At 43.4% G+C, this 17,252-nt stretch overlaps 1 protein-coding gene across 2 annotated transcripts in view; it reads left to right on the top strand.

Annotated features, from left to right (window-relative positions):
* NELL1 (neural EGFL like 1) overlaps positions 1-17,252 on the top strand; it is a 936,230-nt gene that overhangs the window by 226,056 nt on the left and 692,922 nt on the right. For both annotated transcript variants that reach the window (XM_047776133.1, XM_047776134.1), the window contains exons 10-11: positions 8,471-8,544; positions 15,933-16,032. In XM_047776133.1, the coding sequence (XP_047632089.1) occupies positions 8,471-8,544; positions 15,933-16,032 (174 nt within the window). The remainder of the gene's footprint in view (positions 1-8,470; positions 8,545-15,932; positions 16,033-17,252) is intronic.

Below are 17,252 nucleotides of genomic sequence, written 5' to 3'. Positions count from 1 at the left end.
CTTTATCCTAATTTATTGGAGAGTTTTAAGTTTAAAAAAATATTTCGGAGAGTTTTACCCAGTTTTACCAAGATGCTATCACACAAGCTAACCACAGCGTCATTGTGCCTTTTGCCTTTGTTTGGAATAGGCAGCAATTTATCAAGGTAGTGCAAATTTTCTTAGATGCTCCAGTTGGTTGCTTAGGTGTTTATAGTTTAATAAAATGGTAATACAAATAAATGATTAAGAAAACTACTCCAGTACCATATGATCCAGTAGTTCTACTCCTGAACATACATGTTAAAAGACAAAACTCTAATTCAAAAAGATGCATGCATCCCGCTGTTCATAGCAACACTCTTTACAAGAGCCAAGACGCAGTAGTAACTGAAATGTCCATCAATAGATGAATGGATAAAGAAGGCGTAATATAGGTATATAAAATGGAATTTTACTCAGCCGTAAAAAAATGAACTTTTGCCATTTGCAGCAACAGGGATGAACCTAGAGATGATCAGACTAAGTCAGATAGAGAAAGACAAATATTGCATGACATCACTTATACGTGGAATCTAAAAAAGTTCAAATCAATTTTATTTGCAAAACAGAAACAGTCTCAAAGGCAAAAAACAAGCAACAAACAAACAGAAAAACCCCAAATGTTTGTTACCAAAGGGGAGGGGAGCAGGGGAGGAATAAATTAGGAATATGGGCTTAATAGATAGGTAACACTGTGTATAAAATTGGTCAACATCTTAATCCATTCATCTGTCAATGGACATTTAGATTGTTTCCATGTCTCGGCTATTGTGAATAGTGCTGCAATGAACATGTGCATGTGTCTTTTTCAAGGAAAGTTTTGCCTGGATATATGCCCAAGAGTGGGATTGCTAGGTGATGTTGTAGTTCTATGTTTAGTTTTCTGAGGTACCTCCGTACTGTTTTCCATAGTGGTTGTACCGATTTACATTCCCATCAACAGTGTAGGCGGGTTCACAATGGAATCCTACTCAGCCATGAAAAAGAACAAAATAATGCTATTTGCAGCAACCTGGATGGAACTAGAGACTCTCATATTAAGTGAAGTAAGTCAGAAAGAGAAAGAAAAATACCATATCACTTATATTTGGAATCTAATACACAGCACAAATAAACCTTTCCACAGAAAAGAAACTCATGAACTTGGAGAACAGACTTGTGGTTGCTGAGGGGGAGGGAGTTGGGACTGGACTGAGCATCTGGGGTTAGTAGATGCAAACTATTGCCTTTGGAATGGATAGGCACTGAGATCCTGCTGTATAGCACTGGGAACTATGTCTAGTCACTTATGATGGAACGTGATGGACGATAATGTGAGAAAAAGAGTGTATTTAGGTATGTGTGACTGGATCACTTTGCTATACAGTAGAAAATTGACAGAACACTGTAAACCAACTATAATGGGAAAAAATCATTAAAAAAAATCGATCAGCAATAAGGATTTAGTGTATAGCACATGAAACTATATTCAGTATCTTGTTATAACCTGTAGTGGAAAAGAATTTGGAGCTGTATACCTGAAACTAATACAATATTGTAAATAAACTATAGTTAAATGATTAAAAAAGAATATTCCTCAAAACTGAAACCTGGAAGTTTGATACAGGGCACCTCTGGTCATTACAAGGTTGAGAACCTCTGACCTGGAAGGTTTTCATTTCTGACTAGTGTCTAATAGAAGCATGCCTTAGGCCTGGAGTCATGATAAGATAGACTTCTCTGCTTCAGAGGGCTCAGTTTCAAGTTAGAGATGTGATCTACTGTGTCCGGGATTGAGGTGCCATCACATTAGGCATGTGACTAGGGGACTGGTAGATGAGTTGGATGAATGGCTTGTGAGAGGTGGGAGAGGGCATTGCAGTCTGCCTGGGATACTCCCTGAAGGAAGTGGATCCAAGCAAATAATTCTTGCCTTCTAGCAGATGACTGTGATGACAATGGATGGTTAAAGCAGAATTCTAACCCCAATCGGGAGACTTTCTGGAAGTTTTCAAATATTTTCACCTCAGATAAAGGCTGGAAAATATTTTCTTGGGTTGGCCCTTTGAGATCAAAGTTCCCTAAGCTGCTGTCTGGCTTTGGCTGCGGCAGTGGCCTAGGGACTCTGAAGAAAAGTATTGATCTGCCTCAGGAGCTGCAAGCAAATTGTTTTGTCTTCTCCCTTGTTCAGCATTCACACACCTGTTGTGGCTTCACAAGCTGTAGCACTTATAGACGAGCACATCCATATGGGAATAAAAAAGAACGTGGTCTAAGTATTCATGTCTCAATTCATTGCTTGAAGTGTACTTTGTCCTGTTTTGATCAGAAGGCCCCAAACACTTAGGCCATTGCCAAGAGCAAGGAAGTTTTTGTAGACGTAGTAGGTCCTGATTCTAGGCTGTTCCTCTCTCTGTTGGGAAGCATCCAGGAAAACTCAGGAGAGCCTTCTGGCTTCCTTAGCTATGGGCATGATGATCCAGGAAGGAGCTTGGGGGTTTCATTCCTCCAGTGTGTCTTGGGTGTCTGCTCTATTCAAAGCATTGAACATCCCAACTGCATGTTAGAATTACCTAGTGAACTTCTGAAACTAGAGCATCCCAGCGCCCCTTTCTGAGCCACTAAGTCAAAATCTCTAGACAGTGATGTCTTGGAATCTGTATTCTTTTGGGAGATAGATTTGCAAAATAGCATTTGCTAAGGAAAAGAAATGGCATGGGGAAAGGGAGTCTGATGGTAAAAGAGTTTATGTAGGTAAGAAGTAGAAATAAGGCTGCAAAAGAGGGTTGGGTATGGCTGATGGCAAAAGCATTCCATTGAATTCATTTGGTCATCCATCCTCTCCCAACACTGTTCTTACCCCTGGGTTTGACAGTGGGCACATATGTATCATTCTGTGTCAGACACTGTGTTAGGCCCTTTTATGTGTGTGTATTCATTTTATTCTTCCAACAACCTAGAGTCATAGGCCTCATTATCATCCCCATTTTATAGATGAGGGGGTGAAGCCCAGAGAGAACTAACTTGTCCAAGTTCTCTTCAGCATTAGTGGATCCACAGTAAAACCCAGGTAGTCTAATGCTCTTAAACTGTCTCCTCTTTTACCCACTGCTGTCCAGGGGGATGTATGCACCATCTCATTACAATAGAGTATTATGCAATGTGCATGCTATATTAGATGCAGAGGTAGCACAGAGAAGGGAGTGATTAACTCCATCAGAAATATGTGTGTGTGTGTGTATGTATGTGTGTTAGGAAAACTCCATAGGAAAAGGAAAAGCTTAGTAGGGTGTTGACAAATGAATAGGAGTTTGCCTTGTGGACAAAGTAGGTAAGAATACACCTGCTGAAGGGAATTGCATGTGTAAAATCATGGAAGGAAATGCACCTTTGGTTTGGGGACTCAAAAGCAAGATTTCTCAAGCAGGGTTATAGTGTAATCAAAGAAATGCTTTGAGAACAGCCACTGCAGTGGGAGAGCTGGAGGCAGGGGGCTAGGTATGGGGTTCAGGCACATTGCAGGTAGAGGCGATGATGGAAGGCACTTCCTGGGAGATGAAAAGGAAGGGATGAATGGGAGTGATGGCCAAAAGACCTTGTGCATGGTAGGTACTCTGTAAACGTGTGTGTGTGTGTGAGGGAGGAAGGGAGAGAGAGAGACGAATTATGGACAGAGCATTGTAAGGGAGAAGTTGCCAAGTTTTGGATGAGAGCCATTGGGAGATTCATAGTGTGAAGTTAAGACAGGTGTAAGGAGTTGGTTTGGGGAGAGAGAAATTCTGTTCAGCATTGGGGTGTTGGAGATGCCTGAGGGACAACCAGTTTGGTGCAGGCGTCTTGCTCAGAGAGGTGGGTTCAGTAGCCAGGTCTGTGAAGGAGGTGATCTAGCGGGGGATGACTCCTTGCATGCTCAGGCTTTCTGATATCCACACTCCTTTAAAGTGTGATACAGGGTGTGGATTTTGGTATTGTTGGCTGCTGAGTGTCAAGGGACAGCTGGAGCATGTGCAGGGTACAAATACCTAAATAAAGACAGAGCAGCCTCCTGTCTACATCTGACAGGGGTGCCAAGTGGTGCCTGTCAGTTGTTTATTTAGTGTGCACCCAAACGGCAAAGCTCCCATCCATTGCACTAGAGAGATCAGGTGAGGTTTAGAAATGCCAGGAATCTGTGGGTACAAAAAGATGCAACTGCCTGTTTCTCTAAATCCCCAGTACATTTGTTTCTGACATCATGGAGAAGTGTGTGTTGGTGCTGGGTTTCAATTTCATGGTCGGACACTGTGAAATAGTCTAGTTTGCATGTCCCCAGTGTGATGTGAAAGCTTAGGTATCCATTTACATTTCTACTCACACTGAAAGCTGTTGGAACAGAGTCCCAGGTGCCCCAGCCACAGGCACCGGAGCCTGACTCACCTTCTGCTTGAATTTCCTCAGACATCAAAAATAAGCCTTTTGGCTATAGATCAAGAGGCTGGATAATGAGGATGGGTGCCAGGCATAAGGAGGGAGGACAGTGGCAGGAAAGGAGGGGCACTGTCAGAGAAGTGGGGTGAGGATGAGCAAGCAGGGGGCGTTCTTGTGATCCACGGTCATCCTGAAAGCTCTTCTAAGATCATTTCATAGATACTTTATATTGTTATAAGACATGCATCCCACATCAAAGCTGGGAATGGCATAGCTTACAGCATCATGTTGATGTCATTTGTGGCCCCCAAAGCACCTTGTTCAAGGACATGACGTTCAGTGGACATTTAATTTCTACACCAGATTGGCGGACTTGAGGGATGGATGAGTCCTGTGTGTGGTGTGAGTGTGGACACTAATACAGTCCTATTTCTGGATTAGAATTCTGGAATGGGCATCTGTCAGAGCACAGAGGATGAGAGGAATGGGGCGAATGTCTTCAGATGGGGTGGTTAGTGTGATCAAAGCATTGGGGGTATGGCAGGGTGCAAAATGGGGATGCGAAGTCTGTTTCTTGGCTTCCCAGCGCGGGCCAAGAAGCAGATGGCAGGTTTGACAGCCACATATTTAGCAGAACTGTCACTCTGGAGCGGGCCATGTTGTCAAGTTGGCAGCAGCTGCGTTTGGGAGTGTGGGAGTTTATTGAACAGGAATTTTGGGTCCTTGGAGGTATGGGCTCCCCGTGCAAGCAAATTGGGGAATCCACCTCATCATTAGGAGCGATGAGTCAGTCAATTGATTTATCTAGAAAACTGAGGCATAAAAAATGATGAGGGATAATTTTTTTTTTTTCAATGAGCGGATGAAGGGGCTATTCACAATCTACACAATTGTGTAGATTCTCTACTTTGCTGTTGATGGTTTTGTTCTGAAAATCTTTCTATCTGCTTTTAATGTTTGAAAGTGTATTGAAGAGAAGAAAGAATTCATCTGAGAATCAGGAAATTTGACTGCTGTTAGATACTAAAGAGGCTTATTCTAAAATTACTTATTGCTACTAACAATAAGCCCTGAGAGGCACTGAGCTTGGGGCTGGAGATAAAAGTATATACATGTCCCTACTCTCATGGAGGTTACATGGAGCAGGGGTGATGTATCATGAGATGGACAACCAAGATAAAATGGGACATGTACTCAGTTAGGACGAGGTCCAGTGTATAACAGAAGCACAAAGCGAAAGCAGCTTACCAGCATTGGTGGTCAAGAACAGCTCCTTTCGGGGAGGTCAGGGCTAAGTTGAAATCGATGGGTACAAAGGGTGGAAAGTCACCAGGAACATGTGGATGAGGCTGAGTGTTGCTGGAGAAGAGAACAGTGTATGCAAATTCCAGAAGCAGAAGAGAGCATGGCTCCTGTCTAAGTGGAAGTGTGATTGCTGGTGAGTGAAAGCAAATGTGCAGGAACTGGGGATCTGTGAAACCTGAGGGATAAGGAGGATCCACTGGGATGGCCTTGGGTGCTGAATTAAGGAATTTGGACTATATCCTGCAGGCAGGAGCAACTCATAATGATTTTAAAGCAGGGCCTCTTATTTGTACTTAATAAAATATGTCTTTATATGGGGAAGGACTGATTGTGGGAGATAAGATAAAATGTTTTCTGGTGCACTGAAGACAAGGGATGGTGATGGTCTGAGTGAAGATAGCATCTTGGGGCAGGTAGTGAGAGTGGAGAAAAGTGGGTTGACTTGAGGAACTTGAGGGAGCATTGCTAGGATTTGGGTGCTAATTGGACATGGGTTGAGTAAGAGGGAGAAGTTAAAAGAACCCCAGGTGTTCGGGTGTGGGTGGTGGGTGTGGGGGCTGGGGTGGATATAGTCACTGAATGTAGATACTAGAGTGGCACCGATTTGAGTTAAGTATGGGTTGTTGCAGATCACCTTCTGAGGAGAAGCTGACTCTGAAATGGAGATTTGCTTGTACTTTATTAAGAAGCTCAATATCAGTTCTACTGTGGGAGTGAGATAGTGGAGGAAGCAGAACTGGGCAGGAGAGTTTGAACCACAGTGCAGTTACAGCAGATACCTCAGTCATTCTTACAGGGAATGTGGGAGCTGAAAAGACCTGGTGGCATTATCCCAAGGGTTGGGGCAAGGGGTGAGGGCTTTGTACCACCTACACCCATCACTCACTGGATGTGGGAAGAGGACTTGACTTTGGGCACATTGACTCTTCAGCCAAAGGCAAGTCCTAGATCACTGTTGAGCTGAGAGCTGTGGGTCAGCACCCATCCTAGCAGTGTCAGGAATGTGTCCTCTGGCTGTGGAGGGAGATCTGGGTAGCAGACCAGTGTTCACTGAGGGATCATGATGCTAAGTAAACCAGTGAGTCTGGGCTTTCTGCTTTCTTGTTTAAGAAGAGGGAGTTAGACAAATTGATTGAACAGTCAGAAGATGGTAGAACTAAGAAACGACCAAATTGAATTAACCAGTTTTCAACAGATACAGACATGGAGGCTCGGAGAGATGAGGGGGTTTATATAAGGCAGCGAGTTAGTGGTAGAGAGCTCTTAGAGTGCATGTCTTTATTTCTGCCTCTGGATGACTCGGGCTGGAAGGATCCTCATTCGTGCAGGAGACGGAATGATCAGGCCTTTGCTTTCCTGTTCCTATTGATGTGGCTGGAGAATTTGGCCAGAGACACACTGGGGTCATATCAAATTAACACATTCTGTACTTGTTTAAAAGTGGGTCAACATTTATGCTTCTTTGTTAATTTTTCTACGAGGCCTATCTTTATTCCATGCCCTCCCTGTTAGCCTGTTAAGCTCACCTTCCCCAGGGAAGTCTGTCTAGTGCCCTGATATAGCATTTTACTGGCTTGTGTTTCTCAGTTGTCTCTGAGCTTCTCAGGAATAGATAGGCTAAAGATAGGCACTTCCTATGATCACAAGGGTGAAAATGGCTTCCTTCTGCTTTTCGACTAAGGCCCTATGAATGGAATGTACGCACGTCCCCTTTCACCCAGTCACTCATTTTATGGCTGGAGTAGCTGAGTCAAAGCTGCTACAGGACTTCCTGCTGTGGTGCAGTGGGTTAAGAATCTGACTGTAGAAGTTCCCGTCCAGGTGCTGTGGAAACGAATCTGACTAGGAACCATGAGGTTGTGGGTTCAATCCCTGGCCTCGCTCAGTGGGTTAAGGATCCAGTGTTGCTGTGAGCTGTGGTATAGGTCACAGATGCAGCTTGGATCTGATATAGCTGCGGCTGTGATGTAGGCTGGCAGCTGCTGCAGCTCTGAATCTCCATATGCCGTGAGTGCGGCCTTAAAAAGACCGAAAAAAAAAAAAAAAAAGAAAAAACAAAGAATCTGACTGCAGTGGCATGGGTGGGTCACTGCAGAGGTTTGGGTTCGATCCCTGGTCTGGGGCTGTGGGTTAAAGGATCTGGTGTTGCCAGTGGCTGTGACTGTTGCTATCAGCAATGGCTCGGATTCCATCCCTGGCCTGGGAACTTACATAAGTCTCGGGTATGGAAAGAAAAAATGAATAGTTGCTGTGATCGTCCACCATGGTGGTGATGACAGCTTTTTCCTCATCTTAACATCTGACTACATCAATTCATTCTTATTTCCTTCCGAAACTCCAGTGTTTACACAGTTGTATATCTTCGGTGTGACAGACTTATGGCAAACATAATCAAGAGGGACCTGCTGTATAGCACAGAGAACTCTACCCAATATTTTGTAATAATCTATGTGAAAAAAGAATCTGAAAGAGAATAGATGTGTGTACATGTATAACTGAATCACTTTGCTGTACAGCAGAAATTATCACAACCTCGTAAATTGACTCTACTTCAGGAAAACTTTAAAAAATGAAAATAAAAAGAAGACAGCCCGATAGGGGATTGTAATTCCATGTCTTACTCTAGACATGCAAAGAGATTTGAATTGCTTAGAATCAGAGCATCTACATTCTGAGGAATCTATCGGAGTTGGATGGCACCTCTGTGGCATTTTGTTTGTAGCATGACCATCTGACCTGTGTTTCTGTTCTATTACAGCAAAATGTATCTATGGAGGAAAAGTCCTTGCAGAAGGCCAGCGGATTTTAACCAAGAGCTGTCGGGAGTGCCGAGTAAGTTTCAATCATATGATGCCCATTACTTTTGGGGAGGGATGGGGGATAGGGGGGTTTTAGGCAGGGTTCTAAAATATGGAACATATTGGCCTGAGTGGATCTCTGAGGAGAAGGACCCTCTGCTGAGCTGGAGTCCAGGATGGGGAGTTCCCAGCCACTGTCATTGTGTAGTTGGCTTGTGATCAGCTCCAGATCAAGTAGCCTTGGGAAAGGGTCTTAAAGGAGGTAAGTGAGAAGGGGAAGGGAGATAGCAGATACTTCGGGTCATGGAGGCTGTCAGGTGGCCCTGGGGAAAGGTTTTGATTGGGTGTTGGGCAATTAGGCTGTGATGTGAGCTGTGCATGGTGCCATCTCTGTTCCCAAGTGTCTGATAGAAGGTTTGAAGTTGCCTCTGTCTCCTGCCTGCCTCTTCCCATGTATTTCTTGAAATAAGATGTATAGAACCATAGATCTCATTCAGTACTCATTTAACAAATATACATTGAGCAGCTGCTGCTTAGCAGCATTGCACTAGATCCTGGACATGCAACAGTGAACAAAACCAAGTCTCTGTATAGAACTTGCAGTCTGCTGGGAAGTCAGGCAGTAAGATATAAACAAGTGAAGATACAGCTGTCCTTGGAACAATCCAGGATCGAACTGTGCAGGTCCTCTTATATACGGATCTTTCCCAGGAGTAAATACTGCAGAGCTATGCTTTCTGCAGTTGATTGAATCCCTGGATGCACAGTTGCGGATATAGAGGAACTACAGATACAGAGGGTTGCCTGGAAATTAAGTGTGGATTTTAGACAGTGTGGAGAGTCAGTGCCCTTAACCCCTGCATTACCCAAGGATGAACTTGATGCCACATTTTACGAAAATAGCAGGTGGAAGGGATAGACAGCTTTGAGGTAGGGACCAGGGGTTGGGGGTACATCTGGGAAGAGCTCTCTCAGGAGGTAGTATTTGAACAAAGTATGGGATGAAGTGTGAGAACTAGCCAGGCAGTTATTTAGGGCAGGTGCCACCCTAGAACACAAGAGTGAGAGACTGAGGGGAGGAAGGAGAGGAGGGAGAGCAAATACAAGGTGGTACCTCATAGCACAGCCACGGCTCCACAGGGAAGCATGGCAGGTTTTGTGGGGCATCACCAGGGAGGCTGGCTGGAACCACTGTGTCTCAGACCATCTTTCCAAGTACTTGTATTTATAGCACTTCATTTGCTTTTTGTCACATCCCTGGCAAAAAGAAGGGAATGTACTTGAAAGCTTGAGGAGAACAAGGCAGTTAGAGGCCCACAGATGCTCTTAAGGAGCTTGAATCCAGGTCCTTCTGAGAGCTATGGGGGAGGGAGCTCTTTCCTATCTCTTCTCTCTTCATTGGTCAGCATCTATTTCAGGGGTTAGTTCTCTTGAACTTCCCTATGCTATTTCCAATTGGCTCTCTCTTGGCTGCCACTGGGAATGTCAAAAGGAGGCACATGTCTGGACAGTCTGGTGGGTATGCAGGTATGGTGGTCCTTCTGCATCAGTGGGTGCCATGTGTGGGTTCCTTAGCCTATGGCAGAGGGAGGGATGGTGTGACCGTCAGGGCTCTATGGTCTCTCCATCAGCAAGGGAAGCCACTAGACCTGGGAGTGGGGGGAGTGGTCCCTAATCTGGGGCAGGCACACATAGGGACGTTGGGTAGATTAAAGGAGCTAAAGCAGGTGAAGAACTTGGTTGGTGCAAAGTAAGCCTTCAACCCATGTGAGCTCTTCTTATCATTCCACATGAACCTGCAGGCCCTCCCTCAGTAGATGACAGACGTCGTGTGCTCTGTAGGCTGTTTCACTTTGAGGGGAGGGGAGATGATTGGGATTCTAAAACCATTACTGTTTTCTTTTGCCTCCAGGGAAGTTGGGATGACCAAAGGCAGTTTTGCCCACTCTGCCGCTGATCCCAGTATCTGTCCTGTATCTCTCACTCACAACTAGCCACCCCCTCCCTTCATGCATTGGACAGAAGTAGGGGTGACCCTGGCAAGGGCCACGATTGTGACTTGATCTCTGTTATCCGCGAGGATCAGGGTAAACCCGAGCTGAGACTTCTGGAAGATATGGGCATGGATTTAAATGCCAGCCTGTTGGAAATGCACTTAACATTGTTATTGGCACATTGCAGGTGCTTTGGTTCATCTTTTGCTGTTGTTTGCTTTATGTTTTTACAACTTAGGAAGAAGTTGAGGTAGATGGATTATTCTCTTCACATATGTGGTGTGCGCATGTGTGTTCATGTGTATATATGTGAATGATTTCAGACTCTTTTAAAAAATCATTGCTTTCTTCATTTATTGTCTTTCTATAGTTATTTACCAAATGATTTCTTTGTGTACAGAGAGAAAGGTCACTGACAATAATACTTAACATTTCTTGGAGTTCCCATCATGGCACAATGGAAACGAATCTGACTAGGAACCATGAGGTTGCGGGTTTGATCCCTGACTTCGCTCAGTGGGTTAAGGATCTGGCGTTGCTGTGAGCTGTTGTGTAGGTCACAGATGCATCTTGGATCTGATGTGGCTGTGACTGTGGCATAGGCTGGCAGCTGTAGCTCCGATTTGACACCTAGCCTGGGAACCTGGGAACCTCCGTGTGCTGCGGATGTGGCCCTAAAAAAAAAGCAAAAAAAGCAAAACAAACAAACAAAACATTACTTGAGCACTTAGTATTTTCAAGATGCTATTATAACATTTTAAATATCATCTAATATAAATCTCCTGATAACCCTGTGAGGTAGGTAGCATTATTATCATCTCCATTTTACAGATGAGGAAATTTAGGCGCAGAAGATCAGAGTCACCTAGCTAAGTAAGGGAACTAGCTGAGATCTGAACCTGTGTGGTCTGAATCTATAGGCTCCTTGCTTACCTTCTCTACTGCCAGTTCTGATGGTGCTAGATTTATTTTGGAAACAATTTTCATTTTTCGATTGTAGAAGGGTAGATTGAGGATTGAATGATCATGTTTCAGTCTATCTGAAAATACCGGATTGGTCAGGCTATGGCTCATTGATTCCCTTGATAAAGGGTAGCATTTATAAAAGGCCAGAGAAGAGCTTTGGGACACATTTAATGGATGTTGTCAGCAGGGAGAGAGGGTGATGGGTGTAGGATAAGAGGGGCCTCAGGTCTCTTTCTCAGGCAACCTTTCTCAAGATTTAAGCCTTAATGCTCCAAGGTACCTGTTATATGTGATGAATTAACTTCTCTCTTAGACATCTAAAATGGTACTGTGTAAGTGCTATCCTTGGGAGGATTGAGGAAATAATTACTCAAATAATTTCTTGTGTTCTATGGTTCAAATGCAGATCCCTAGTTGACAAAAGACCGCCTGGCAATCCATGCGTTGCATTCTCCTGGGATCATTTTAAAGCTTCAGCAACACCATTTAGAAAAGAAGCAAATTCTTGTTTCAAAAGTTTTTACCAAGTGTTTCTAGAAGTTAACCTATCATCTTTTAAAAGTCAAGATGAACAAACTCTCCTAGCAGTCTTGGTCAGTTTTGTCCAATTATTCCTGCCCAGCAACAGTTTTTTGGGGCTAACATTTTTTTTTTTAAATTCCTTAAAGATGCTGTTTTTATGTTACTAGAAGTTCAGGTTGGAGCGTCGTGATAAGTAAAGAATTTGAGAGTGTTTATATTTGACTAGTGACATGGTGATAGTCACTCTAAGCCACAGAGAATAGATCAGTTATATTTTTCCACCAATGCGGGTTCCAAAGGTCGTAAAATAACATGCCATGATCAGGACGATTATATGATATCACTTATACCTGGGGTCTAATATGGCATAAATGGACCTATCTACAGAAAAGAAACAAACTCAATGGCCTTGGAGAATAGACTTGTGTTTGCCAAGGGGGAAGGGGAGGGAGTGGGATGGGCTGGGAGTTTGGGGTTAATAGATGCAAACAATTGCATTTGGAGTGGATAAGCAATGAGATCCTGCTGTATAGCAGAGGGAACTACATCTAGTCACTTGCGATGGAGTATGATGGAGGATAATGTGCGAAAAAGAATGTATATCTCTGTGTGACTGGGTTACTATGTTGTACAGTAGAAATAGACACAGCACTGTAAACCAACTATAATGGAAAAAATAAAAATCATAAAAAAATCACCAGATGCTTCTTAGTAAAGCTTTGAAAATAAAACAGGTTTGTGTCAAAATATGTGGCTGGACGAAGTGGATTTGGGGAAACTTACATTACCATAATCACAGTTCCTATTCTTTTTGTTTGTTTGTCTTTTTGCCTTTTCTAGGGCCCCTCCCGTGGCATATGGAGGTTCCCAGGCTAGGGGTCTAATTGGAGCTGTAGCCCCCAGCCTACGCCAGAGCCACAGCAACGCGGGACCCGAGCCATGTCTGCGACCTACACCACAGCTCATGGCAACACCGAATCCTTAACCCATGGAGTAAGGCCAGGGACCGAACCTGCAACCTCATGGTTCCTAGTTGGATTTGTTAACCACTGCGCCATGACGGGAACTCTGCTATTATTTTCAAATTCATGCTGAGGGGTTTGTCTCTATATGAACATTTGGAATTACGATCTCACTCATGAAATATATTAAAGGTTGATTGGAATTGTGGACTGATTTAATCGGCAATCAAAGCAGCTTTTTAGATTTAAAAAAGAAGCTTTCGTGCATGATTGTTTTTAGATGTCTTCTGTAGCATTTCGAATATTGCTCTTTATTTTTTTTTAAAAAGCAAATATGTACTCAAGATATAAAATTTGGAATATAGAGGAAGGAAGGAAATACAAGGAGGCAAAAGGAAATCACTCCAGAATCTCACCACCTAGAAATCATGTCTTTTAACTGTCACATTTTTTTGACAGCAAGTGTGGACTTTATTGTCTTAGTTTAGGTTCTCCCAGAGGCAGTCCCTGAGCTGAGGATTTTGGTACAAGTGATTCTTTAGAGTAGGGCTCCCAGGATGAAGCAGAAGGGTGTGGGGGATGCAGGCTAGGGGAGGACAGGAAGCTCAGCAAGGGTGCAGTTTTAGGTGGAAGGGTAGAGGTACCCTGATCCCCCAGGGGTTCTGGACTATAAATTGTACCACAGCTATTATTTTCCCTGGAGGTAAGGAGCCTCTTATGTGTGTCAGTCACTGGTTTTGGGTCTTGGTATTTGGGGACGTGGAACTTGGAGGTAACTGGCTCCCTGCATGGGCATAGTGGCTTCAGCACCCAAAGGGACCCTTCTGAGGGTAGACGTTGAGCCATTAGCAGAAAGGCATTTGGAGCTGGGGGATGGGCACATGGAACTGATGAAAGGGATCCAACAGTGTCTACCACTCTTGTTTATGCAAGCAGTCAGGATAATGAACAAATATATTAATATCGAAGGATAGAAATAGAGGCAACCATGGTAAGAAATTAAGCATTGTGTTTTCCTTTGCTTTTAGCTCTGCTGCTATGATAGTAAGGTTATTAACATCAAGTGGTTTGTGATAATTTGGTTGGTTCCCTTTTGCTGAAATGAGGTACAGCTGATAGGCACATTGACCTTAGGCTGGTACTAGCTCTTGAGGCCAAGTGCCACCTGGCATGGCCTGGATTGATGGGTGAGAACAGAATGTAGCTACAAGGGGAGCCAAGGGTAAGTAGCAAGATCAGTTCTCAGAGTCTTGGGGCCAATTTTAAGACAAGAGAAAAGCAAGAGCTCTAGATGACCTTGGGATAAGATCAAGAAATGAAGAGCAAAGGGGAACAAGAGACACTACTGGGAATGCTGGAGGCTGGACTGCCTGGGCTGGGATTTCTGAGAAAGGAGAGGAAACCATGGTGCCATTAATCCAGATGATGAGTAGCTGGAAATTAAATTTATATTTGATACTTAAAGTTATGTTTATGGAGTTCCCATTGTGGCTCAGTGGAAACGAATATAACTAGTATCCATGAGGACATAGGTTCAATCCCTGGCTTCACTCAGTGGGTTAAGGATCTGGTGTTGCCATGAGCTGTGATGTAGGTCATAGATGTGGCTTAGATCTTGAGTAGTTGTGGCTGTGGTGTAGGCCAGTGGCTATAGCTCCAACTTGACCCCTAGCCTGGGAACTTCCATATGCGTGGGTACAGCCCTAAAAAGATCCCCCCCCCCAAAAAAAGTTTATGTTTATATTTGAGAATGAATATGCCTGATATAATGGGTGTTCCTGCCAAATCAGGGAACTCAGGGGCCACTGGAATGACAGCCTCTCTTGGAGATGGAGACAAGATTTTCTCCATCCCTTCTGGCTGCCCAGCTCCATTCTATTCTCCTAACTCTGTTGAGAGTTACCTTTTGGCCTTGAGACTCCTTTTCCTGAGCTTGCTTCTTGGTTGCCTTAACCATTCTGTTAAGAATGGGCGAGAAACACAGTTTAGATAAAATAAAGGACTTTCAACCCCTTTTTAAATTGTAATTAATGAACTAATTTAAAAAATTCAGAGTGAAGCTAAATATAGATGCTAGTGGTGTCAACAAGGAGCACCTTTGGTGAAGTGAGGTCTCGAGGATTCAGCTGCTGAATGTTTAAAATTTTATTGGAAGTGATTTTATTTATTCCTAGGGAATAAATCATGCTCATCCAACTGAGCCTCTTTCAGTTCATCCATACCTGTATACCTTGGTTCTTGGCTGTTTCCTCTGCCAGGGAAGTCTCTTCTTCCTTATCTTATTCCATTATTTGGTTCCTTCAGATGTGGCTCTTCTCCCAACTTGGGCAAAATTAATTATTCTCTCATGACATGTTATCAGACCTTAGAGCACATTTTTTAGAATTTGCAGTATGGTATTATGGTTTTTAGTTTAGGAATCTTTTTTTTTTTTTTTTTTTTCCTCTTCCCTCCATCCAAACTGTGAGGGCAAGGAAAAATGTCGTATTTATCTTTGAGTCCACAGAGCTTGTGATCCAGTGCAGTGCCGAAATGGTCTCATAAAATCTCATGAGAGCTCACTGTACATAACTTCCCAACTCCACGGCTAGTGGTGTCATGTTGATAGTTCACAATGTTGGGGTGTTTACATCACAGAAATCAGCAAATGCTATAACATTAGGGTTCCCCCCCTCCAACAGTCAGTTGTTAAAAATGTACCAGCTCCACACTGTCGGTGACATTCTGCTGCATAAAAGACAGTCAAAAACCATTTGTTGAAATGGAGGCTCTTTGGGGACAGAAAGGGAAATTGGCCTTCTCTTCCAGGAGTCTCATCGGTTCAATGTGTGACTTTGTCATTATCGTGGGATTCCTGGGAGTACGGTTAATTATTGTAGGTTGTTCTCACGGCAGGTTGTTAATGATGAGCATTACACATTTGAATCATCAGCTAAAAATATGAATGTTTTCTTGTTTCCTGATTATTTGGCTTACAGAGTGGAGTTTTAGTGAAAATTACCGAGGCGTGCCCTCCTTTGAACTGCTCAGAAAAGGATCACATTCTCCCAGAGAATCAGTGCTGCAGTGTCTGCCGAGGTAAGAGGGCTTGGTGATGGGGCTTGGGTGAGGTGGGTGGGGGACACACAAAGGTTTAAGGAATAGTGTGCTGATGATAACATGCATCTGAAATTTTGCTACTTAGAAACGTGTACATTGGAGTTCCGGTCATGGCGCAGTGGAAACAAATCCGACTAGGAACCATGAGGTTGTGTTTTCAATCCCTGGCCTCGCTCAGTGGGTTAAGGATCCAGCATTGCCGTGAGCTGTGGTGTTGGTCACAGACGTGGCTCAGATCTGGTGTTGCTGGGCACAGGCCAGCAGCTGCGGCTCCGACTGGACCCCTAGCCTGGGAACCTCCACATGACATGGGTGCGGCCCTAAAAAGCAAAAAAAAAAAAAAAAAAAAGAAGAAGAAAGAAAGAAAAAGAAATGTGTACATCCTAATTTACCCTCCTCTGTATAGTCTTAACAATTGTAAAAGATGATAATCCTATCTACTTATAGGACGGCTGCAAAGACTAAATGGGATCATGCGTAAGCACTTAAGCATGTGATATCCAATAAATGATGGTTCCTATAATAATTATAATGATAGTTTCTGCAATAATAGTTATTATAATGACCATTGTAGTTATTATTAGCTTTTTCTCATGGGTAGGATTTGTAAACATTTTTTTCATAGGCCACTTCCCAAATCTGCCAGAGGATGTCAGAGAGTGAAGCCTTACTCAAAGATTTTTTTTTTTCTTTCTTTTTTAGGGCCTCACCTGTGGCATGTGGAAATTCCCAGGCTAGGGGTCAAATCGGAGCTGCAGCTGCTGGCCTGCACTATAGCCACAGCAACATGACATCTAAGCCATGTCTGCAACCTGCAACACAGCTCACAGCAATACCAGATCCTTAACCCACTGAGTGAGGCCAGGGATTGAACCCACATCCTCACAGACACTCTGTCGTGTTCTTAACCCACTGAGCTGCAAGGAAACTCCCTTATTCATGGATTGATATACAACTTTTTTACTTCTTGCAAGGAAAAAAAGCTTCAAGTAAGTAACACTTAGCTGCTAATTTATTCCTGGGCAGAAATTATTTTGCTTCCTCTTCCTGGAATCCTCCTGTTTTCCAAATTTATTCTCATTTCTTCACATCCTCCCTATCAGATAACACTTCCTCTCTGAAACTTCTCACCCAGGCAGAATTAAATGGATTAGGAGAATCTAAAATTTATTCAAAATCTTACAAAACAGATCAAGTGA

The sequence above is a fragment of the Phacochoerus africanus genome, chromosome 4, assembly GCF_016906955.1.
Source record: "Phacochoerus africanus isolate WHEZ1 chromosome 4, ROS_Pafr_v1, whole genome shotgun sequence".
NCBI lineage: Eukaryota > Metazoa > Chordata > Mammalia > Artiodactyla > Suidae > Phacochoerus > Phacochoerus africanus.
This window is presented reverse-complemented; position numbering and strand designations above follow the sequence as displayed.